We start from the raw sequence: 25,187 nt of genomic DNA, 5'->3' as shown, positions 1-25,187 counted from the left end.
GGCCAATCTGATATTAGCAATCCCACTGGATTAGCAATGGGATTACAATCCCAGTTTTGGATTGCAGAATTCCTCTGCCTATTTGAACTAAAAGATGAGATGACATGAATAAGGTAACTCTGAGAAAAAGTAGATTTTAACACATTATTTTAATGTCAGGCTCAAGGACAAAACCACCTGGAGCCCCTCCATCTCTACAGGGCTGGGGAAGGAGCTATTGGCTGTACCCCCAATCCTGATGTGCCAACTCAGTATCCACAGAGAGCCGATCCCAATGCTACTTACTGCGGACTGGTCATGTTGAAAGATGCAACCAGAGCCATGGGTTTTTTGGGTGTCTAGTGGGGCTCAGCTGTCTTGAAGCCTGATGTCAGCATGTCCAAGTGTGGGTTCTATAAGGCATACAAATGTGGTGCCCTGAAAACAAATAATTGAATAGTAGGAATTGATTACACTCAGATGTCAAACCAAAGTCCTCCTAGGCTCATCTAAAAATGGAAGCCCTTAGAACATTCTTCCATATGGACTTTCCTTCAAAGTAATAGTGAACAGATTCCTACCATTACCTACGGCGGATAGCAATAGGCATAATTTTACTCTTTTTTAGAGATGAAAAAACAGGCCCAGAGTGATAAAGTGACTTTTCTGTGTCACACAGAGATGGCAGAGAGCCAGGTTGGACCACAGCTCTTTCTACTAAATAGACAAGGAAAAACCAGGGTAACTTTACACTTCAGCTTTAGGAATCTCAAAAATCAGGTTTGTCTCAAAAATCTCGTTTTCCGGGCTTCCCTGGTGGCGCAGTGGTTAAGAATCCACCTGCCAATGCAGGGGGCACGGGTTCGAGCCCTAGTCCGGGAAGATCCCACATGCCGCGGAGCAACGAAGCCCATGAGCCACAACTACTGAGCCTGCACTCTAGAGCCTGCGAGCCACAACTACTGAGCCCACGCGCTGCATCTACCGAAGCCCGCGCGCTCTAGAGCCCGTGCTCCGCAACGAGAGAAGCCACCGCAATGAGAAGCCCACGTACTGCAACGAAGAGTAGCCCCCGCTCGCGGCAACTAGAGAAAGCCGCGCACAGCTATGAAGACCCAACACAGCCAAAAATAATAAATAAATAAAAATAAATAAATTTTTTTAAAAAAAAATCTCATTTTCCCAGAAATTTCTTTCTCCTGAGATTTCCCTCTCCTCTGGTAGTTCTGTCTCTCCACTCTTCCAGGTGCTCCTCGCTTCTTCCCAATTGGGTCTCTCCAGGAGACAGGCAGCACACCCTAGAGCCAGCCTGCCTGTGGTCATGAGTGAGGAGATAGATGGGCCCCTGGGCTGGACAGCTGGTGTCTGTCAAGTGGAGTAAAATGGAAGCTTTGTTCTCACCCAGACGCTTCAAGGACAAAGCTAGTGTCAGACGCTGAGCTCTGCTGAAGTAAAGAGATAAGATGACCACTCCTGAGGTCAAGGAAAACTTCCCTGTCTGCACATGCACAGGAAGGCTCCTTGGGGGTCAAAAAGGGAGGGGGCGCCACCCCATAATAAGTGTGGACATACCCCCACAGGCCTCTGCGGTGGGATCCATCCTAGCAAAAAGTTGTGCAAAAAGTTGGGGAGGGTCCCAGGGCCAGTCAGGTGTGAGAAAAGAAACAAGATAATTGGACAAATGTAAACAAAGACCAGAAAGACTGCCATATATAAGCGATTTCAATCCCCTCTTTACTGCCTCCTCATTCAGGACGCCTGCACTCCTCTCTGGGTGTGTATTTCTGCCTTGCTTCTGACTTCGATAAATAAACTGTTTCTGGGCTTCCCTGGAGGCGCAGTGGTTGAGAGTCCGCCTGCCGATGCAGGGGACACGGGTTCGTGCCCCGGACCGGGAGGATGCCGCGGAGTGGCTGGGCCCGTGAGCCATGGCCACTGAGCCTGCGCATCCGGAGCCTGTGCTCCGCAACGGGAGAGGCCACAACAGTGAGAGGCCCGCGTACCGCAAAACAAAACAAAACAACAAAAAAATAAATAAACTGTTTCTCTCTGTGCTCTCCCATACCGTTGTGCTGTGCCTCTTATAATAAACTTTGTATCTGTTTTGCAGTTTTTGCCTCCTTGAAACATTTTTGCTTTCAAAGGAGGTAAGAACCAGGGAACTTTGCTTCTGGCCTCTAGCCCCTGGTGGACTAGCCACTAGGTTCAATCCCTGGGCAGGGAAATAAGATCTGCTTCAAGACTGCTGTCCCAAAAATAGTCAGAGCCTGGCTCCCACTCACTAGCCCTCTGTCCTCAGTTTGTCCACCTATAAAATGGGAATAATAATAGAACTAACTAAATGAGTTAATACATGTAGAACACCTAGAATAGTGCCTGGCATGTAGTGTTGGCTTTTATGGACATAGTTACTGTTTTATAAATTTAAATTGCACGGTCTGTTGAAAGCATTTGGATGGCCGAGTGTAAGATTTCTTCTTAAAATCCAGACTAGGTATATAGAGTATACTTTTCTATAAATGGATGCTGTGGTACCACCTAGAAGTCTTCTGGGAGACAGTAACAATCAGGCAGAATGTACAAAGACAAGGAGACAGACCCATGTTCTGGGTGATTTTGAACAAGTTACAAGGGAGGTTACTCCAAGGGGCGGTCCTTTTGTAAGTTATATTCTAATTGCAAACTGCTTTTCCTACAAGACATCAACCCAGGATGAATACCCTCTCCCAATCCTGAAGCTCAGGAGGGACAAAGGGATAGAACTGTTACATCACGCAGAAGTAAAAGGTGCTCCTGGAGTAAGCAGTGATGGTAAATTTACAAAGTGGAGAAGTGTCTCTAACTTCTGTGTAATTAAGAAAAGTGAGAGGCTTCCCTGGTGGCGCAGTGGTTAAGAATCTGCCTGCCAATGCAGGGGACACGGGTTTGAGCCCTGGTCCGGGAAGATCCCACATGCTGTGCAGCAACTAAGCCTGTGTGCCACAACTGCTGAGCCTGTGCTCTAGAACCCGTGCTCTGCAAGAAGAGAAGCCCACGCACCGCAATGAAGAGTAGCCCCTGCTCGCCACAACTAGAGAAAGCCCGCGTGCAGCAATGAAGACCCAACGCAGCCAAAAATATAAATAAATAAATAAATAAATTTAAAAAGAAAAAGAAAAGTGAGAGCTCAAGTTAAAGGAAACTGAGGAAATCCTGGGAAAGTCTGAACTTCGAGCAACCGGAAATAAGAGAGATGGAGAGCTTTCTAAAATCATAAGGGCTTTAATACAGGGGACCACCGTTTTCACACCAGATGTTTCTGAGGCAAAAACAATAACAACAACAACATGGAACCAAGAGGCAGGGACAACAGCAAAGAGAATTTGGCCAGACATTTTGTAGCCACACCTTGCCAGTGGTTTCACTTTACCTTATACTTTCGTAAAGAGGGTCTACATGTAAAAGCCAGAACTCTCCTGTAGTATTTGTAGTATTAACTGCATAGTAAATTTATAACGGTCTCCATTCCATAACACAGATTTAGTCAGTTTCAATCGTTTCTGTTCTCTCTACAAAGCCTCAAGCTAACCAACTCCTCCCACTGGTAGGAATGGTCGTGTGGACTGTCCATCCTCCACTAACAATGAAGTCGGGATGGAGGTGTCCACAAATAGGAGACCAGGTGAGCAATACTCCCTTCTGGAATGGTGCTTTAACGAGCTGTATTCCCAGGGTGGGCACTTTACACGCTCCACAAGGTATTAGCTCTGTGGAGAATATACTAGGAAGGTCTCTGCTTCCATGGACCTTCCAGTCCAGCTGGGCAGGCAAGTGTGAAAAATAAAAAGCTCCAAAATTTTGGGGTACGCTTAGCAGTGAAGAACAAGTAAAACTTGATAAATCTATATTTATTAAAAAATAAACATCAACTCCTATACTAATATATTATGGCTAATATAAAATATATATAAAAAATAGAAAGTGTTTTAATTTGACTTTTTAGGAAGGAAAATTTCAAATATAGAGAGTTGTAGGGAACTGTACAGTGAAATTCTAGTTAGTCATCACCCACTTCAACAGTTAACAGCTCAGGGACAGCCTTCTCTGTATCCTGCCCTTTCCCCACCTCTCATGATTATTTTGAAAGAAATCTCCGACGTCATTTCATTCACCTGTAAATGTTTCAATACATAGCTCTAAGAATAAGGATTCCTTTTAAAAGATGTAACCACAAAACTATCATCACTACTAAATCAACAATATTTTCTTCATATTATCAAATATCCAGGAATTGTTCACATTTCCTTTTTTTTCCTGTAATTTTTAAAGGTTTGTTGAATCAGGAGCCAAACAAGGTCCACACATTATGATTGGTTAATATGACTCTTCAGTCTCATTTAATCTATAGGTTTCCCCCTGTGTCTTATGTTTTCTGTGCAATTTGTTGGAAAAACTAGATCATTTGTCTTAGAAAGTTTCCCACAGTCTGGATTATGGTGATTGTATCCCTTCATTTTCATTTAACATGTTCCTCTGTCCTCTATATTTCCTGTAAATTTTAGTCTATAGACTTTAATCAGATTCAGGTGGAACTTTTTTTTTGCAAGACTATAGGCAGTGTCATGACTTCCATTCAGAGACACAGAATGTCTTCTTTTTTCTCTTTTTGTGACATAACAGCCATTGATGGTTGCCTCCTAGATCCATTAATTCATTAGGCCTTGCAAAAAGATCATGCTATGATTTCACCTTTCCTTCTTCATTTATCAGCTTCTATGAAGAAAAACTCCCCCTCATCAACTATATGATTAGCCTAAGGTACAGTTCATATAGAAAAGGAAGGATAAATGCTTAACTTTTCCCACTTTATTTATTGGTTTTCAAAATAATCTTCCAAAGTCAATCAATGAGGTGTTGTTGTTTATTTTCCACAGTGTCACGGATTTAAACACTCACTCAGGGGTAGAGTGGGGGAACAGGCTCGCTGGAAACAGGGACTGCAGTTTCCTGGAAGGAGATGTGGGAGTGGGGAAGAAATGATTGGCATCTCCTGTACAAGGCAGAGATGAGGTAGGAGAGAGGGTTAAAATCATATTTGGATGGACAGCAAGTAGGCTGCTTCAGAAGTTTTGATCCTTAACAAGTAGCACACTTTAGAAGGCAAGATGCCTTAAGATGATATTCTTTAAAAATAATATTTTCCAAAGGAAAGAACGCCCAAAGCACAAGCCTAGCGTGAAGCAGGTGTAGTCTAGCACTCTATAAATGAACATCTGAAGTGCAAACCTGCTGTGTCTCATAAACCCGGTAAAAGCAGAAGAGAAAACCTGTTTTGGATTTACTGGGTCTGGCAGTGGTGGGGAGCAAGGCTGCTGTTTAAACTTTAGTAAAATTCCAGTCCTTTCCACTTGTTGCTCATGAGTCTGTCTACGTAATTTGCCAAGACCATAGTTGCTTGTTCCAGCCAGATCTGCAAAGTTCAAGTGGGCATCCTAGGAACCTTAGAGCTGAAGAAGACTTCTAAGATCAAGCAGTCAGTTCCCTTACCTACCAGGTGAGAAAATCCATAATTCAGCTCACCTGTCCCCGGGGTGACCAGGTCTATTCCTCATCTCTTACTAGAGTGACAGCCCCTTGGCATAGGTGACCTGCTTTCATATGCATTCCATTGGTTACCAAACCTGGTTTCACTGTGAATCACCTGGGGGCCTTCTGGGAAATATAAATTCATAGGTTACACTACAGAAATGCTGAATCAGAACTCTGCCGGTGGAGTTTGAGAATCTTTTTAAAGTTCCCCTGGTGTTTCTGACATGCAACCACTCCAGTTGACCCTCAGTATCAGTGGTCTTACACTTTCCATTGCAACTGAATCACCTGGAAGGTTTATGAAGACACAGATTGATAGCTCTGGCCATGAAATTTCTAATTTAGTGTGTCTGGGGTGCAAGCTTGAGAGTCTACATTTTGAAGAAACCCCAGGGGATAATGATTTGCTGATCCACAGACCACGCTCTGATCTTGTGATTCAGAAAGTTTGCTTGAGGTAATAAGGTATTTTTTCCCAACATATTTTGCAGATGAAGTTAACTGGTTACAAAGCTAGTGTGGTGGAATTGTCAGCAAAACCTACCCTGGCCAGGCTGAAGATGACCAGATGTATCAGTTAGGAATACTTTTTATTTGCCAGTAACAGAATATCTGGCTAACAGTGACTTAGGCAGTGAAGACTTTTAATTATCTTACATAGCAAGAGGCCTGGAGGCAGTGGCTCAAAGGTATCACCAAGGACCCAAGCTCTTTGCATCTTTCCATTCCCCCATCCCCTGTGTGATGCATTATTCACACCTGTTGCCTTGTGGTTGCAGAATGGTTGCTGCAGCTCCAGCTTGCACATCCTCACACTAGCTCCCAAACAAGAAAAGAATCAAAGGTTTACTCCAATTAAGATGTAAAAAAAAAAGAATCAAAGGCTTTCTCCTCACGAAGCTTTGATCTTTTATTCAGTCAGCATTATCTCTCCAAGTCCTCTAGTCAACACCTGATGTCTCTTGTGCAGAGTGCGGTCACACGGCTGCAAAGGAACCGAGGACAACGCACAGCTGGCCAAGGGAGTAAGGAGTGATATGAGAGCCTAGACCAATCATGCTTCATCCTTTGGAGCTGTGCATATTGTTTCCATAAACAAATCTCAGTTCTCTTAACAAGCAAGGACAGGAAGGAGCTATTGTGTGTATAACCAATTGTCTGCCAGACCAGGTTTGGACACTCCGCTGAATAAGTTTCCTGGGTCTCCAAACAAGACTGGCCAAGTGTTGGTAACTGGTCGGCAGGAGATGTGAAAGATGTGTTCTTACCAAACCTTGGGGCTCTTTTAGTTTGAGAGCATTGCATGTGTGTGGGGTTCAGTTTTGACATCCTAAAGCTCGCTGTAGAATCTGCTCCTAGGGAGAAGCCACTCAGGCACCTTTCACAGACATGATGTTCCACACCCCCAGGCGGAGAAGGGTGATTCTTATGCTAGAAGAGAAAGGTTGGTGTATAACAACATGAAGTCATCCTTGTTGCTACCCTGACCCATTCACACCTTGCTCCGTTAACAAGAAGTGAAAATGAAGAAAATCAATCATGTCTCCGAGCATTCTCCCACTCTGATCTCCAGTCCACTGCACAATCCTTAGTGGCTAAGCAAGTGGGCAGGGAGCGCACAGTGGCTCTCTTTTCTAGGTGAGGCACAGTCTCCCGTGGACCCCTCTTACTTTCTATTGTTTGCGCCTCCTCACTTACACAGCCTCTCAACTATTACCAGTCTCATAAAGCAGGGGAAACACAAAACGAGATCACACAAAACTAGATCTGAAATTACTCAGGTATTCCGAGAAGAAAACAAAGAGGACTGTTATTCTAATCCTTCCCTTCCTCTCGATATTCTTTTTCCTAACAAACACTCCCCTAAGTTGTCCCTGCTGGGACAAAGGACCTACTGGCTCCTCACCCCTGGCTGGCCTGGGCAGAAAAGGATGCCCCCCCAGCAGGCATTCCTCAACCCCAGCCTGATGTCATTTTCCCTCCAGAATTCTGCAGAGCTCCTGGGGAACTCAAATAGCTGTGATATGGGGAAGCACCAACAATGAGCTAGGACTGCAAGTGGCTGCCCTGTTAACCCTACGTTTCGCCTTTTCCGTCCCAGTCAAGCAAATCTTAAGCGTAAGATTTAAGATCTTAAGCGTAAACGCCGCAATTTGCAAATCTCTGAAGCAATCTTCACCTGTATGTGATGTTGACTAAACATGTTAAGAACCCAGACATAATTAACTTGGCAACTGAATTCTACATGGCACCAGGCAAGTGACTCTTCTTTGGTAAATGGAGGGACAAAGTCCTCTTTCTTCAACACTTTTTGGACTACATATGGTATGATGCAAAAATGACCCCATTCTCACCCTTCCTGTATTTGTCATTGTTACAGACTGAACGTGTCCCTCAAAACTCATATGTTGAAATCTTAAGCCCCAACGTGATGATATTAGGAGGTAAGGCCTTTGGAAGGTAATTAGCTCATGGGGAACGAGCCCTCCCAAATGGGATTAGTACTTTATAAGAAGAAACACAAGAGAGATGACTTCTTAGCCATGTGAGAATACAACCAGAATACCACTGGCTGCAAACCAGAAGAGTCCTCACTAGACACGAGATCTGCCAGCACCTTGACCTTGGACTTCCCAGCCTCCAGAATTCTGAGAAATAAATGTGTGTTGTTGAAGCCCCCCAGCCTAAGGTATTCTGTTACAGCAGCCCAAATGGATGAAGACAAGTCACATAACTTTCCAATGCCCCTTCACCTGTCACTGGGCTTGGCCATATGACTTGCTTTGTCCACGTAGGTTGGAAACTGTGATGCTTCGTTTTACGTGTCACCTTGACACATAAAGGGATATTTGGTTAAATAGTATTTCTGGGTGTGTCTGCAAGGGTGTTTTGGATGAGATTAAAATTTGAATTGGTAGACTGAGTAAAGTAGGTTGCCCTCCCCAGTATGGGTGGGCCTCATCCAATCTGTCAATGGCTACAGAGAACAAAAGGCTGAGTGAGAAAGAATTCTCTCTCCGCCTCACTGACTTTCAGCTGGGGCACCAGCCTCTTGTTTTCAGGCTCAGGCTCGAATTTACACTATGGGCTTTACTGGGTCTGGACTTCTCAGCTTCCATAATCCTGTGAGCCAGTTCCTTATAATAAATCTCTTTATTCACACACACACACACACACACACACACACACACACACACAGACAATACACATATATATCTATCCTATTGCTTCTGTTTCTCTGTAGAACCCTGACAACCGTATAAGCAAACATGAAAAGCATTCATGTGATTGGGACTGCCCTCTCACGTACACATTTCCATGACAGCCTGCATGCCTGGTCACCCCAGCCAAGGACAGCCAACAGCCAGCTGCCCACCTCCCCTCCCCCCCCACCCCCAGGCATGTGAGTTGGATCAAGACCAGAAGAGTCACACAGCTGTGCCCAGCCTAAATCGCAGGCTCACAGACCCAGGAGGTGAATAAAACTTTGTTTTTTTAAAAAAATCATTCTTTAGTCATTTATCAGCACCTGTTGTGTTCTAGGAAGTATACCAAACATTGGGGTTATCAAGATAAAAGAGATGCACTCAAGAAACTAGTGGGCTAGTGATAAAGACAGACGCATAGATAGAAATTAAAATTCAAAGAGGTGAGAAGAATGAAGCATTACAAAGGAGTGTTTTGAAAGCTCTAAACTTCCTTATAAATATTAGGTAGCTAACGACTGCTCACACTGGCAGGAACAATCCTCCTCTTCCTTCAGCCATCTGTTAGGAAAGGTTTGTTTCTTTAAGCCCACCAAGTTTTGGGGGTGGTTTGTTATGTGGTATTATTGTGGCAATAGATCACTGATACATTATAGATAAATGTCCACTGCAACACATAAAATAATACAAAGATGTATATTTTAAAAAAGATAAACCTCTCTCCAGCCTCCATTTTAACCCTCCACTTCTCCCTTGAGGTCTTATGTTAATACCCAGGTGTGGAAACCCTTGCTCAGAATTATGCAAGCATGTACTCACATATATAGGCTAATTTTTGTGGGTTTGTGTTTAACAAAACAAAACCAACTTTGCAATTTGCTTTTATCACTTAGCAATATATAATGGACATCCTTTCTGATCAATAGGTAAAGACTGACATTTTTTCTAACTTCTTAATTCATATATATACACAGGTACAATATATAATTTTATATAAATTGCTTATCATAAAATTCATGTCTTTAGTGGCACCTGTGTTTTCCTTTTTGCCTGCTTCTCCCTCCCTTAATATACATATTCACAAACACACACCAGTGTTAAGCTTGTGTATATTTTTCCTTACTTTTCTTTGTGCTTACACAATTATGCAAATAAACATCTCATTGTTTGTTTTATTAAAAAAATACATTATTCAAACTTAACTGCTCTTTGCTTTTCACACTCAACAGCGGAAACTATAGAAATCCCCCTCTCCCAAGTCAGGCAGTAAAACTCAAACTCATTCTTTCTTTTATGCTACATAATATTCCATGGTATGAATGCTCCATAATTTAGTTAACAATGTTCCTGTTGATAGGCAGTTTTAGATGGGTTTTTTTTTTGGCCACTGTGAAAAATGCTACAATAAATATCCTTGTATACATTTCATTATGTACTGGTATTTTTATTTGTATGGGATAGATTCCCAGGAGTGAGACTACTGGGCTAAAGAGTATGTATCTTAAATTTTAATGGTTAAAACAAGACTGCTTTGCAAAGGGCTATAGCAATTCACACTCCACAGCAGAGTATGAAAGTTCCCTTTTGAGGGAGCGTCTTAATCATTTGCAAGCTGTAGAGGGTGGCTGTGGACCAAATAAGTCCAAATACTTGCTTAATTATACCCTCTTCTCCATGGGCACTGGAGTGAAAATGGAGGACAGGATGAAACCAAAAATAGCAATAGATATCCTTACACCACAAGAAAAGACATAGTTGACTTAGGAACTACCCTGTCACAGTATTTCTGAGCTGTTTCAGCAACAGTCAAGGCCCGAGGATCCTGTTTCCTTCCTTGTGCCATAAACCCTAACCTTTCCCAACTAAACCAACCACATAACCAGGTCCTGGGTTACCACCCGTGCCCATCTCCTGCCCACCCCCAGGAGTTACAAGCTGTGATCTATGGAAGCAGATCTGACTTTCCTGGGAATGAGGACAGAAGAGCACCACAGTGGAGGGGGAGACTACAGGAAATTCTGGTGCCACTTTCTAACAGTTTCCAGTAATATTTGGGGCACTAACATATATATTGATATACTTACTTGTTAAAAAGAGAGTGACTCTTGCTAAAATTCTCCTTTGATAATGATTTTTATCTAGTTGGTCAGGAACTATATCTAATTTAAGTCTGCTATATTTCCACCCACACTCTCTGCCAGCTTAGAAGTCTAAATGACATGGACCTCCTCAGGTGTACCTGCAGGGGCAGGTCCAATCACAGGAGAGACTAGGACCAACCCCATCCTTGAGGGGCTTTCTCCAACATGGCTGTTCAAGGGGAGGTAGGGGGACTTCCAGGGTGGTCCAGTGGTAAAGAATCTGCCTTACAATGCAGGGGACACGGGTTCAAGCCCTGGTCCGGGAAGATCCCACATGCCGCAGGGCAACTAAGCCCATGTGCCACAACTATTGAGGCTGTGCTCTAGAGCCCGCGAGCCACAACTACTGAGCCCGTGTGCCGCAACTACTGAAGCCCACGTGCCTAGAGCCCGAGCTCTGCAACAAGAGAAGACATCACAATGAGAAGCCCACACACCGCAACGAAGAGTAGCCCCCGCTTGCTGCAACTAGAGAAAGCCCATGCGCAGCAACGAAGACCCAACAACGAAGACCCAATGCAGCCAAAAATTAATTAATTAATTAATTTAAAGAAAAGGGGGGCAGGAGGTAGGGAGCTGTCAGGAACCAAAGGATGACCTTTGTCCCACTTTCAACAGGACAGGATGTCCTTCCAGTTCAGTGGAGAGAGCCCGGCCACAGCCTCACTCTGAGGGGTGAGGTCACGGGAGTCTGGCTTCTGGGGCCGTGATTTCCAGAATAAAATTCACAGACGCTAAGTTGGCCCACCTCATCAGTAAGCAAAGACACATAAATTCAAAACATTTTTTCTCCTAATGGACTGGGAAAGACTTATAATCCCTAGTGCTGAGGATGGTGTGCGAAAATGGCCATTCATGCACATTGTTGATAGAAGTGTAAATTGTTGCAAATTTGCCGATGGGTAATTTAACAATATTTATCAAAATTATCTTAACGTGCACACTTTTTGGCCCAGTCACTCAGCTGTTAGGGGATACACTTTAGGGAAATAATAAATGCATACACACATATATACATATAGAAGTTCACTGAATTGTTATAATAGCACCATGCCTAGCACATAGTAGGTGCTCCACAAATATGTGTTGATAAGGAATCAATAAAACAATAAATTGAAAGCAATGTAAGTGTCTATCAATAGGAGATTGGTTAAATACATTAAGGAACTTCTATATTATGGGATTGTCATACAGCTATTGAAAAGGATGAAGTTGAATGGTTGCCTAGAGCTGAAGATTGGGAAGTACTGACGGCAAAGGGACATGAGGGAACTTTTGGGAATAATGGCAGTATTCTAAACCTTTATTGTGGTGATGGTTCCAAGTGTGCATTTAAAATGGGTGCTTTTTATTGTTTATAAATAGTTCTTTCACCAATGTGGCTGATATTTTTTTAAAAAATGGATGAAGGTGTACTATTCTCATTAACATGGAAAGTTGTCTGCAATATAACATTAAGTAAAAACGTTACAAAATGACAAGTAGATGATGATCCCACTTACATAATATATAGAGAAAATATGTGTGTGGCAGGGTGTGCAATAGGACTTTTCCTGTTGTCTCAGAGTTTTGCAGATGCCCAAAAGTTGAGGACAAAATGGTAAGTACTCACATTTTCTAAAGAGAGATGTCAGACCATATATTTGGAACATACTAACAGATGGTGAAGCTGGTCCAGTAACTACTACTCCTGACAGCCTGCAGGAGAGAAGGCAAGAGAAACATATGCCAGACTCCCAGGCTGGCTGGGGCATGGGAGGTGGCCAGGTGGGGACAGAGAGCATTGGTGGGAGCAACCTGCCCTTAACCACCAGGCTAAGCAAGGATGTGGCATCAGTCAAGGATCTTAGTAAAAATTAAACTCAATAGTTTAAGCAGAGTACGCATTTTTAAAGGATGCTGAATGCCAGGTGGGTCAGAGAGCCAGGCATCAAAACTCTATGGTCAGGAACAGTGACTGGACCCTGGCGCTGCTCCAGCAAAAGCATCGCTGATGCCACTGCACCACACCAACATCCTCTCCTTCTCAGCTTCCAAATCCTAGGTCCCAGCTCCTTCTGATAGGCAGAGATAGAACACACAGCTGTATCCTGGCTGCAAGGGAGGCTACCACCTTGCACGGGGGGTGGACTCAATATGGGGATTTCCCCAGATCTAGAAAGGCCACTAAAAGGATGCAAGATGATCATATATATGGCAAGTGCCCTCTACAGTTATAGATTCCAGGGGACATCTTGACAGGACTCCACCCAAGAAGGCCAGAGGGGTTCCAGGGGGACAGTGTCAAAAGGAGGAACTGAAGGTAGCCCTCCGAAGTTAGGCAAGTATCCAGTGGAATAGTGCATGCAACTCCCCTACTGCTCCCAGAGGGGTTAGAGCGGGCAGAACACAGGAGGAGGGTTTCTAAGGAACTTACAAAAGCATCCCAGGATTAGGCTGAGTGAATTGTGGGGAAGGAGCAGAAGGGCTGATCTGCAGGTCAGGCTGTGTGGACTGGATGGAAGTTTTGATTTACATGGGATATTTTAACACCTGAAAATGAGCCTGTCCTAAATCCTGAAAGTGACTAGAAAAGCTAAGGCATCTTCCCACATTCATGTCAGGTGATGGGAAGAGAGAGACAGCAGAATATGTTGGAAGGACGTATTGCTTGATATGTTCATCTAAAAGGTCCAGATGCTGTATCCAAAATTATTAACAGGTAGGGAGGTAGGGAAGTGGAAATCTTGAGGAGAGGTCTTGTTTCTCAGTGCTTTTTGTTCATGAGCATCTTTTGTTTAAAAAAAAAAAGGATAATCTAGATATAATGAACCTTGAAAACACTGTGATAGGTAAAAGAAGCCAGATACAAAAGGCCACATATTGTACGGGTCCATTTATATGAAATTTCCAGAACAGATAAATCTCTGGAGACAGAAAGCAGATAAGTGGTTGCCAGGGGCTGAGGAGAGAGGAATAGGGAATGAATGCTTAATGGATCCAGGGCTTCCTTTCGGGGTTATGAAAATGTTCTGGAACTAAATAACAGTAATGGTTGCACAACACTGTGAATGTATTGTCAATAATGGTACATTTCATGTTATGCGTATTCTACCACAATTTTAAAAACTGGGAAAGCAAAACCAAAAACCAACCAAAACAACAACAGAAATCTAGAAATACTGATTGACAAGGAAAGATGTTCACTGTAAAGTAATTTTAAAAAGTAGGCTTTAAGGGCTTCCCTGGTGGCGCAGTGGTTGGGAGTCCGCCTGCCGATGCAGGGGACACGGGTTCGTGCCCCGGTCCGGGAGGATCCCACGTGCCGCGGAGCGGCTGGGCCCGTGAGCCATGGCCGCTGAGCCTGCGCATCCGGAGCCTGTGCTCCGCAGCGGGAGAGGCTACAGCAGTGGGAGGCCCACGTACCGCAAAAAAATAAAATAAAATAAAAAATAACTTCTAACTTAAAAAAAAAAAAGTAGGCTTTAAAACTATGCTCATATTTGTAAAAAAAAAAAAAAGCCAATATAGTGTGATTTATATAATGTGATCTGAAAGGATAGAGCCATAATGTTAACAGTAGTTATCTCTGGGTGGTGGGACTACAGGGAACTGTTTACTTTATATGTTTCTATGTTGTCTAATTTTCCTTAATAATGAACTAAATCTACTTTTAAACTAAAAAAGATACATAAGGTAAAAATTGATAAGTGTATACAAGAGATACAGGTAAAGGGATATGGGAATTGAGAGGCTGAAGAGACAGCTTCCAACTTCCTGGGTTCTTGATACTTCCTCAAAGTGGTCTTCTGACAAGTATCCTTACCTCCAGGCTTCTTTTCTCTGACACATCTTATATGCTGCTACCACATGACTCTTCTGAAGCACAGCTGGGGTTTGCTTGGTCCCCGCTGCTTACTGAACATGGTCTCAATTCCTTGGCCTGTGATTCAGAGGCTGCCACCAACTGGCCATAACCTTTGAAGCCATTCTTCCTCCTCTTCATGTGCTATGGTCCAGCCACCTTGTGCAGACACCACTTTTCCCAGGACATGGACACATGCACACACATTATCCACCTCCCTGCCTCTGCTTATGGAATTCTCTCTGCATGGAACATGGATTCCCCTATTCCACAGGCCCCAACCATAATACCTGCTCTCCCATCCAATCTTCTATAACCCAGTGTCACTGCTTCCACCTGAAGACAGTGTGGGGGAAGGGCATCTCTCTCCCAACCACTTTAATGGTACCTCACTCAGTGCATGTATCACTTTTCTATCTTGTGTTATAGTGGTTTAGGCTCCTGCACCATCTACTCTAGACTACAAGCTCACTAAGGTCAGGGTTCATATTAGCAAATTAAAAAAAAAAATCTCAAAGCACTTGAAAAAATGCTCAACATTGCTAATTGTTAGAGAAATGCAAATCAAAACTACAGTGAGGTACCACCTCACACTGGTCAGAATGGCCATCATCGAAGTCTACAAACAATAAATGCCAAGAGGATGTGGAGAAAAGGGAACCATCCCACACTGTTGGTGGGAATGTAAATTGATACAATCACTATGGAGAACAGTATGGAGGTTCCTTAAAAAACTAAAAATAGAACTACCATATGACCCAGCAATCCCACTCCTGGGCATATATCCGGAGAAAACCATAATCCGAAAAGATACACGCACCCCAGTGTTCATTGCAGCACTATTAACAATAGTCAAGACGTGGAAGCAACCTAAACGTCCATCAACAGAGGAATGGATAAAGAAAATGTGGTACATATATACAATGGAATATTACTCAGCCGCAGAAAAGAATGACATCATGCCATTTGTAGCAACATGGATGGAGATCATCATACTAAGTGAAATAAGTCAAAGACAAATATCATATGATGTCACTTATATGTGGAATCTAAAAAGATGATACAAATGAACTTATTTACACAATAGAAAGAGACTTACAGACTTTGAAAACAAACTTAAGGTTACCAAAGAGGAAAGAGGGTGGCAAGGATAAATTAGGAGGTTGGGATTAACATATACACACGAACATACATAAAATAGATAAATAACAAGGTCCTACTGTATAGCACAAGGAACTCTACTCAGTATTGTGTGACAAGCTATATGGGAAAAGAATCTGAAAAAGAATGGATATATGTATAACTGAATCACTTTGCTGTATACCTGAAACTAAAACAACACTGTAAATCATCTATACCCCAATATAAAATAAAAATTAAATTAAACCTTTAAAAAGAAAAGAAAAATCCCTCAGGCACATTTCTATGTGCCAGATTTAGTTCAGCAGCTTTTCTAAAGGCAGAAAAATAATTCAGGGCCCTTAGATGGCCCCCATGAGTATGCTTTCTGCATTCAAAAAGTATTCCTCAGTAACCCATAAAACTCGAGGACAATTCTCAAACCAAGTCAACGCTTTGAGGCAGGCAGCTTTTGGAGGGGCTGTCAGCAGTGAATGTGCAAGATCATCTTTGCACCTAAGGAGAAACATGGATGAGCAATTACCCAGCAACTGATCTCCCCTTGGAATTCAGTAGCACATTTTAAAAAATTTAATAGACTTTATTTTTTAGAGCAGTTTTGAAGTTTACAGAAAAATTGAAAGTACAGAGCATTCCCATGTGACCATCTCCCCACCACCCCATAGCTTCCAACGGTATATCTGTTGCAACTGATGAACCAGTATTGATACTTTATTGTTAGGGTTCAGTCTTTGTGTTGGACACTCTCTGGGTTTTGACAGATTCAAAATATCATGTGTCCACCATGACAGTACCATACAGAACAGATCCACTGCCCGAAAAATCCCCCCCACCAATATCCGACAACAACTGCTCTTTTTACTGTGTCTATAGTTTTGCCTTTTCCAGAAAGTCATATAGGTGGAATCGTACAGTATGTAACCTTTTCAGTGTAACCATATCACTTAGTAAAATGCATTTAAGCTTAATCCATGTCTTTTTGTGGCCTGATAGCTCATGTGTTTCTATTGCTGATTAAGTTCCATTGTCTGGGTACACCTCAGTTTGTTTATCCATTCACCTATCGAAGGACATCTTAGTTTCTTCCAATTTTTGGCAATAATGAATAAAATTGCCATAAACATTTGTGTGCAGGTTTTTGTGTGAACACAGTTTTCAACTCCTTTGGGTATATACTTAGGAGTGTGCTTGCTGGATCATGTGGTTAAGAGCATGTTTATTTTTGTAAGAAACTGCCAAACTGTCTTTCAAAGTGGCTTCACTATGCTGCATTCCCTGCAGCAATGAATGGGAGTTCTTGTTGCTCTATAGCCTCACCGGTGTTTGGTGGTGTAAGTGTTTTGGGATTTTAACCATTCTAAGAGGTGTGTAGTGGTATCTTGTTTTAATTTGCCATTCCTTCATGACATATGATGTGGAGCATCTTTTCATCTCCTTATTTGACATCAGCATAGCTTTTTTGGTGAGGTATCTGATGTTCTGATATTTTGTCCACTTTTCAACTGGGTTGTTTATTTTCTTATTACTAGGTTTAAAGAGTTCTTTGTAGACACTGATGAAAGAAATTAAAGATGATACAAATAGATGGAGAGATATACCATGTTCTTGGATTGGAAGAATCAACATTGTGAAAATGACTATACTACCCAAAGCAATCTACAGATTCAATGCAATCCCTATCAAACTACCAATGGCATTTTTCACAGAACTAGAACAAAAAATTTCACAATTTGTATGGAAACACAAAAGACCCCGAATAACCAAAGCAACCTTGAGAACGAAAAACGGAGCTGGAGGAATCAGGCTCCCTGACTTCAGACTATAATACAAAGCTACAGTAATCAAGACAGTATGGTACTGGCACAAAAACAGAAAGATAGATCAGTGGAACAGGATAGAAAGCCCAGAGATAAACCCACGCACATATGGACACCTTATCTTTGATAAAGGTGGCAGGAATGTACAGTGGAGAAAGGACAGCCTCTTCCATAAGTGGTGCTGGGAAAACTGGACAGGTACATGTAAAAGTATGAGATTAGATCACTCTCTAACACCATACACAAAAATAAGCTCAAAATGGATTAAAGACCTAAATGTAAGGCCAGAAACTATCAAACTCTTAGAGGAAAACATAGGCAGAACACTCTATGACATAAATCACAGCAAGATCCTTTTTGACCCACCTCCTAGAGAAATGGAAATAAAAACAAAAATAAACAAATGGGACCTAATGAAACTTCAAAGCTTTTGCACAGCAAAGGAAACCATAAACAAGACCAAAAGACAGCCCTCAGGATGGGAGAAAATATTTGCAAATGAAGCAACTGACAAAGGATTAATCTCCAAAATTTACAAGCAGCTCATGCAGCTCAATAACAAAAAAACAAACAACCCAATCCAAAAATGGGCAGAAGATCTAAATAGACATTTCTCCAAAGAAGATATACAGACTGCCAAAAAACACATGAAAGAATGCTCAACATCATTAATCATTAGAGAAATGCACATCAAAACTACAATGAGATATTATCTCACACCAGTCAGAATGGCCATCACCAAAAAAATCTAGAAACAATAAATGCTAGAGAGGGTGTGGAGAAAAGGGAACACTCTTGCACTGCTGGTGGGAATGTGAATTGGTACAGCCACTATGGAGAACAGTATGGAGGTTCCTTAAAAAACTACAAATAGAACTACCATATGACCCAGCAATCCCACTACTGGGCATATATCCTGAGAAAACCATAATTCAAAAACAGTCGTGTGCCAAAATGTTCACTGCAGCTCTATTTACAACAGCCCGGAGATGGAAACAACCTAAGTGTCCATCATCAGATGAATGGATAAAGAAGATGTGGCACATATATACAATGGAATATTACTCAGCCATAAAAAGAAACGAAATTGAGCTATTTGTAATGAGGTGGATAGACCTAGAGTCTGTCATACAGAGTGAAGTAAGTCAGAAAGAGAAAGACAAATACCGTATGCTAACACATATATATGGCATTTAAGAAAAAAAATATCATGAAGAACCTAGGGGTAAGACAGGAATAAAGACACAGACCTACTAGAGAATGGACTTGAGGATATGGGGAGGGGGAAGGGTAAGCTGGGACAAAGCGAGAGAGGCATGGACATATGTACACTACCGAACATAAGGTAGATAGCTAGTGGGAAGCAGCCACATAGCACAGGGAGATCAGCTCGGTGCTTTGTGACCGCCTGGAGGGGTGGGATAGGGAGGGTGGGAGGGAAGACGCAAGAGGGAAGAGATATGGGAACATATGTATATGTATAAATGATTCACTCTGTTATACAGCAGAAACTAACATACCATTGTAAAGCAATTATACTCCAATAAAGATTAAAAAAAATGATACAAAGGATCTTATTTACAAAAAAAAAAAGAGTTCTTTGTATAATATGGACACAAGTCCTTTATTAGATGTGTGTTTTACACATGTTTCCTCCAAGTTTGTGGCTTATCTTTTCATTACATATTGTTTTTTACCTTTATGAAAATAAGTACCACAGCACACAGACAGAGAGACTGGGGCCATCTTTGACCTCCAGCATTTATTGGGCAACTCCATTCGGCCCCCCAGGTCTATGGGCTTATGCTTGGTCCTGTGTGTGCCCTGAACAGACCTCGATTCACTGGGGTCAAAAGAAAAACTAATTTTTAAGTCAAATAGAAAAAGCCTGCCATTACCACTTTTGAAGTGTGCCAGGAAGTGTGTAAATCATCACTAAGCATGTGGAGTCTTTTAATATGTTTAACTATTGCTGCTGCATCTTTTTTGATCTTCATTTGTGCATTTATTCAACAAACGTTAGAGCCCCTGGAAAAACTCGGTGCTGGGCCTGGGTCCTTGCTTCCAAAGCAGCCACACTGCCTCTGCCCCACGCCCTGGGCACCACATAATGAGCTGAGCCCGCAGCCTTCCCTCTCTATCCGTGGACTGTGTTCAGAAAGACTCCAAGCCTCTGCACCTCTTCTAACTCCCAAGCTACAAGTTTCCACTTCCATCCTCACCTTGCCCCTCAGGTCTGGTACCTGCTGAGGTCTTTCTAGTTCCAACTTGGGCTCCACCTCACTGCGCCTCTGATCCCAGGAACACCTGGTACCAAGACCCTCCAAGGCACAGGCCCAGGTACATGGGCTTTCACAGCTCATGCAGCCTCTCAGAGGGGACTTCAAGGGAGATACACAGAAGAATAAGATATATCCTTGCTTCTAACAGTCTAATTGGAAGAAAAGGATATTAATACAAAGTAGTCTGTGATAAGTGCCAACAAATTCTGCAGACAGCAAATACAGTTGGTAAGTATAGTTAAAATTTAGAGGAGACTTGACTGTGAGTTTAATTAATCCCTCCCCCCTTAGTTTTCTCACCAAAATCCTAGCTTTTCTGAGTGTGGTCCCTAGACCAGTAGCAGCATTGACATCCCCTGAGAGCTTGTTAGAAATGCAGATTCTCATCTCATTCCAGACCTACTGAATCAGAAACCTGCATCTTAACAAGATTCCCGGGACACTTGTAGGACATTACAGTTTGAAGAGCAGTAGGATGCATGATGTTTAAATTCCCTTTCAGTTCTAAGCTTCTACAATTTGTGACCTTTACTATGACCTGATCAGGAAGGAGGCTGCTAGGAGTTCCCTGGGAGGATGCTGACTGGCTAGGCCTGAAGTGAGCCTCAGGGTGCCTCCCTAACCAGGCTCCACGGCAGGCATCCAGGCACGGCAGGCAGCTGCTGGCGGCTAGCTAGCGCGACCCTGTTGTAAATTCGTGCTGCCCTCCAGCCAAGGAAACAGCGCAAGTTGTCACGATGGAGCGTGACCCGAGATGAAAGCTGGGGGTGGTGCCCACGTGCAGTGAGCTTTGCCGGTTTATGCGGTTTCACTTGGAGACCTGGAGTCCCGGTCACGGAGCAGGCTCAACTGCTCTGCCCGTCCTTTGGGCTGCTGGGTAGGTGGAGTTAAGAGAGAAGGGAATTGCAAGGAAGATCTATGGCGCGTTCCGAGGCTGTGGAGATGGGGAAGAATATGCCTGCTAAAATCTGTCCCTGCAAATACGAAGAAAGCTTCAGATATCAAATTCCCATGCTGTTTTGGCGTTGACCATCTGCATGACAGAAGGACACAGAAAAAAAGCAGTGCGGTGGGAACCAGCAATGTGGGTTCTAGCTCCTGACTTCCCTCTTTTTTTTTTTTTTTTTTTGTGGTACGCGGGCCTCTCACTGTTGTGGGCTCTCCCGTTGCGGAGCACAGGCTCCGGACGCGCAGGCTCAGCGGCCATGGCTCACGGGCCCAGCCGCTCCGCGGCATGTGGGATCTTCCCGGACCGGGGCACGAACCCGTGTCCCCTGCATCGGCAGGCGGACTCTCAACCACTGCGCCACCAGGGAAGCCCCTGACTTCCCTATTTTGATTGATTTGGACAAGTCTCCCCGCATTTCTCAATTTCCACATCTGTGAAGTGAGACCAGATTCGCTCATTCAAGTATTTGAGCTCCTGGGATGAGCCTGACACTGGGGCTAGGTGCTGAGAACACACGTGATATTTATGGAGTTGACATTTGGATCATTTTCTAAAGAAACTTCCAGCTTAAATATTCTATTTTAAGGACAGGATTTGGACCGAGACCTGGGTTCAAATTTGAGCTTTGTGACTTAGCAGCTGGGTACAAGCAACCTCTTAAATCTCAGTTTTCTCATCTAGAAAATGGGATAACAGTTCCTCTTTCATATGGTTGCTGTGAGGGTTGGACAGTAGGTGTGAAGCACTTCACAAGGAGGACTCAATGCAGTCACTTAGTAGGCAGCTACCACCACGTGCCCTGCATGAACTACGTACTCTAGGGTAGCTAGCCCAAACTAAGATGTTCTGTCCATGCAAAATACACACTGGACACTGAAGACCTAGTATGAATAAAATCATTTTTATATTGATTACACGTTGGAATGATAATATTCTAGATATATTGGTTATATAAAATACATTAAAATTAATTTCACCAGTTTCTTTGAACTCTTTGTATGTGCCCCTAGAAAATTTTAAAATTGTGTATGTGGCTTACATTTCTATTGGACAGTGCTGGTCTCAGAGAAACAAAAGCACACGCTGCTGTCCTTGTGCTCTGTTAGCGTGCACTGTGATGGGGAGATGATATTTACATGCGAATCCACACCCAAGAGAACCCCAGTGCGGTGCAGAAGCACAGAATTGTGAAAAAGTAGAAAGGAAGGGGGAATCAGGCGGCCTGGGGTGGCTATGGCAAGCTTTCAGGAGGAGCTCAGGTGAGTGTGGTGTGGGTAGGCAGAGGGCGTCCCTGGAGGGATGCACAGACTGTGAGTGAGCTTCTTCAGGGAAGGGCCTATGATTCTCCCACCATGCCTTGCAAACGACTGATGACTGTTTGTTCTTTGCAGGGGCCGAGGGGTGGTGGGCTGAAGGGGAACACAGGAACCATGCAGAGGGAGAGTGAACACAGAGGGCTTGTTTGTGAAGAGGCTGGACCCTCAGAACTGGGGGGCTGTGCACCTGGGAACAAGTAGGAGCGAGGTTGGCTAGACAGGGTGGCAGCTTAGGCCATCTCCGATCTTTCCCGGGTGTCCAGGGCTCATGCTCTCGCGTGTAATCCTTCCCTAGTCGCAAGGTGACTGTAATGACAGACCACTGACAAATAGACCAAAACTTGCATGTCTGAGGGAGCACTGTCTTGTAATCTAAGCATCTCGGCAGGCCAAGTATTTATTTCAGCACATCCATTCATCTTTCATCCATTCAAACATTTCCTGAGCCCCTACCCGATACCCAGATCCGACAACAGATATGGGAGCCACAGAGGTAACTGAGACACCATCTCTGCCATCCCCTTGGGCAGGGGCTGGCAGACTATGGCCCGTAGGCAAAATCTAGCCCACTGCCTGCTTTAGTAAATAGCATTTTACTGGAACACAGTCACGCCCAATCTTTTCTGTATTGTCTGACTGCTTTTGTGCTACAATTTGTGCAGAATGAATAGTGTGACAGAGATCAAACAGCCCACAACGCCTAAAATATTCACTATCTGGCCCTTTGTAGAAAGTGTTTACTGACCCCTGTCTTCGAGCAACACCCATGTAAGCAAATAATGATAATGTGACACTACCAGAGTTCTGGGAGAAGGATGGGCACTGCTGAAAAGAAAGGGAAGGAGGTATCAGAGGGGCTGATGCTCAAGCTGTGCCTTGCAGGACCACGGGTTGGCTGGGCAGACAAGGGAGCAGAGAAATGGAAAGGACCCTCCTATGAGAAAGAGCTGCATATGTGAACACACAGAGGTAAAACAGGGCAAATTCTGGAAGTTGGCTCTGGCAGGACCACAGGCCTTTTCTTTATTTTAAAGATAGATTTTATTCATTAAAAATTTTTTTTGTTTATTTATTTTTGGCTGCGTTGGGTCTTGGCTGCTGCGTGTGGGCTTTTCCCTAGTTGCGGCGAGCGGGGGCTACTCTTCCTTGCGGTGCGTGGGCCTCTCATTGTGGTGGCTTCTCTTGTGGAGCACAGGCTCTACAGCGCAGGCTCAGCAGTTGTGGCACATGGGCTTAGTTGCTCCGCAGCATGTGGGATCTTCCCAGAACAGGGCTCGAACCCGTGTCCCCTGCATTGGCAGGCGGATTCTCAACCACAGCACCACCAGGGAAGCCCAGGACCACAGACTTTAAGCAAGCCCTTGGTGCAGCCTGGCAACCCCACATCCATCCCCTAATCCCACCACTCTCGCGCTTTCCTGGATGACTACTCGATGCCTTCCTCTCTCTCCTCACACCTCCAACGCCTCTGTTCACACTCAGCTGATGAACTCCTTACTGCCCTGGGGGAACTGAGGCAATCACAAGAGAACCTCCACATGCTCCCCAGCTTCCCTCTTACCTGCTGCCTTGCCACCAACTCTGCCCTCCCTCCATCCTCCAGATGAATTGTCCATATCTAACCAAAGACCATCCTACCGCTGGGGATTAGATCCTGTCGGCTCTTCCTTACTCAAGGCATGGTTTTCTCAACTGTCTCTTGCATCATCAATTTCTCCTTCTCCATTGGATTAATCTCAAGTGCTTCAAACATGCTATACTCCTCCTCTTGTCCTGAAAATTTCCCTTAACATCATAAGCCTCTGCCCCTCTCTCTGCTCCTTCACAGCACATTCATCTGAAAAGGTGTGTGCATGTGCTGCCTCCAATCCCTCTCTCCTCCTTCTCTCTGGAATCTATCTTCCTTCAAGCTTTTGCCTCCCCCTCCTCAAAACTGCTCTCACTGAGGTCACTGATGACCTACTTGTTGTTAAATCTACTGGTCAATTCTTCCAAACAGGCTTTTTTTTTTTTTTTGGCCACACCACATGGCATGTGGGATCTTAGTTCCCCCCCCCGGGATTGAACCTCTGGGTCCCCTGCAGTGGAAGCGCACAGTCCTAACCACTGGACTGCCAGGGAAGTCCCTCTACGGGTCAATTCTTTTTCTTTTCTTTTCTTTTTTTTTTTTGCGGTACGCGGGCCTCTCACTGTTGTGGCCTCTCCCGTTGCGGAGCACAGGCTCCGGACGCACAGGCTCACTGGCTAACAAATGCATTTGACCTCTTCTGCAGTACACTTTCTTTACTGGCATCTAGGAATCTATCCTTTCCTGGGTCTTCCTCCTCCTGTACAGGTCACTCTTCCTCACCTTGCCAACAGATAAATGCTCACTTTTCTCCATTTACTCCCCTGGGAATCTCATCCAGACATATACGCACTGTCCAACGAGCTTGCTGTGATGATGGAAATGTTCTATACCTGTGCTGTCCAGTATGGTAGCCCCTGCTCACATTTGGCTATTGAGCACTTGAACTGTGGCTAGAGTGCTTGAGGGACTGAATTTTAAATGTTAGTTAATTTTAACTTGTGTCAAATTTAAAAAGCCATTCGTGGATAGTGGCTACCATACTGGACAGTGCAGGTCTATTTGCTGATGACTCCCAAATACGTCTTTACCCTCAACTGTTCCCCTTAATTCCAGACTCGTGGAACCAACTGCTGACCAGACAACTGCACTTAGATGTGTCACCTGCCTCACCACAGCCTTTCCCGTCTCTGTGAACAACAACCCCATCCTTCCAGTTGCTCAGGCCAAAAGGCCTTGGGGTCATCTCTGACTCCTTCCTTTCATGCCCCACATCCAACCTGTCTGCAAATCTGTCAGTTCTGCCTTCAAGATACATCCCAAAATTTAACACTTCTCACCACCTCTCTACTCTGGTCCACGCCCCCCATCATCTCTC

At 43.8% G+C, this 25,187-nt stretch overlaps 1 protein-coding gene across 3 annotated transcripts in view; it reads right to left on the bottom strand.

Moving 5' to 3' along the window:
- TMEM266 (transmembrane protein 266) overlaps positions 1-25,187 on the bottom strand; it is a 167,898-nt gene that overhangs the window by 112,204 nt on the left and 30,507 nt on the right. For all 3 annotated transcript variants that reach the window (XM_089906944.1, XM_022580133.3, XM_089906945.1), the window contains one exon: positions 286-417. In XM_089906944.1, coding sequence (XP_089763070.1) covers positions 286-323 — 38 coding nt within the window. In that variant the 5' untranslated portion in view covers positions 324-417. The remainder of the gene's footprint in view (positions 1-285; positions 418-25,187) is intronic.

This window comes from Delphinapterus leucas, chromosome 2 (assembly GCF_059928025.1).
Source record: "Delphinapterus leucas isolate spDelLeu-1000000601 "Yukka" chromosome 2, BTC_Dleu_Yukka2, whole genome shotgun sequence".
Lineage (NCBI taxonomy): Eukaryota > Metazoa > Chordata > Mammalia > Artiodactyla > Monodontidae > Delphinapterus > Delphinapterus leucas.
The sequence above is the reverse complement of the archived record's forward strand: the minus strand, read 5'-3'. Positions and strand labels throughout refer to the sequence as shown.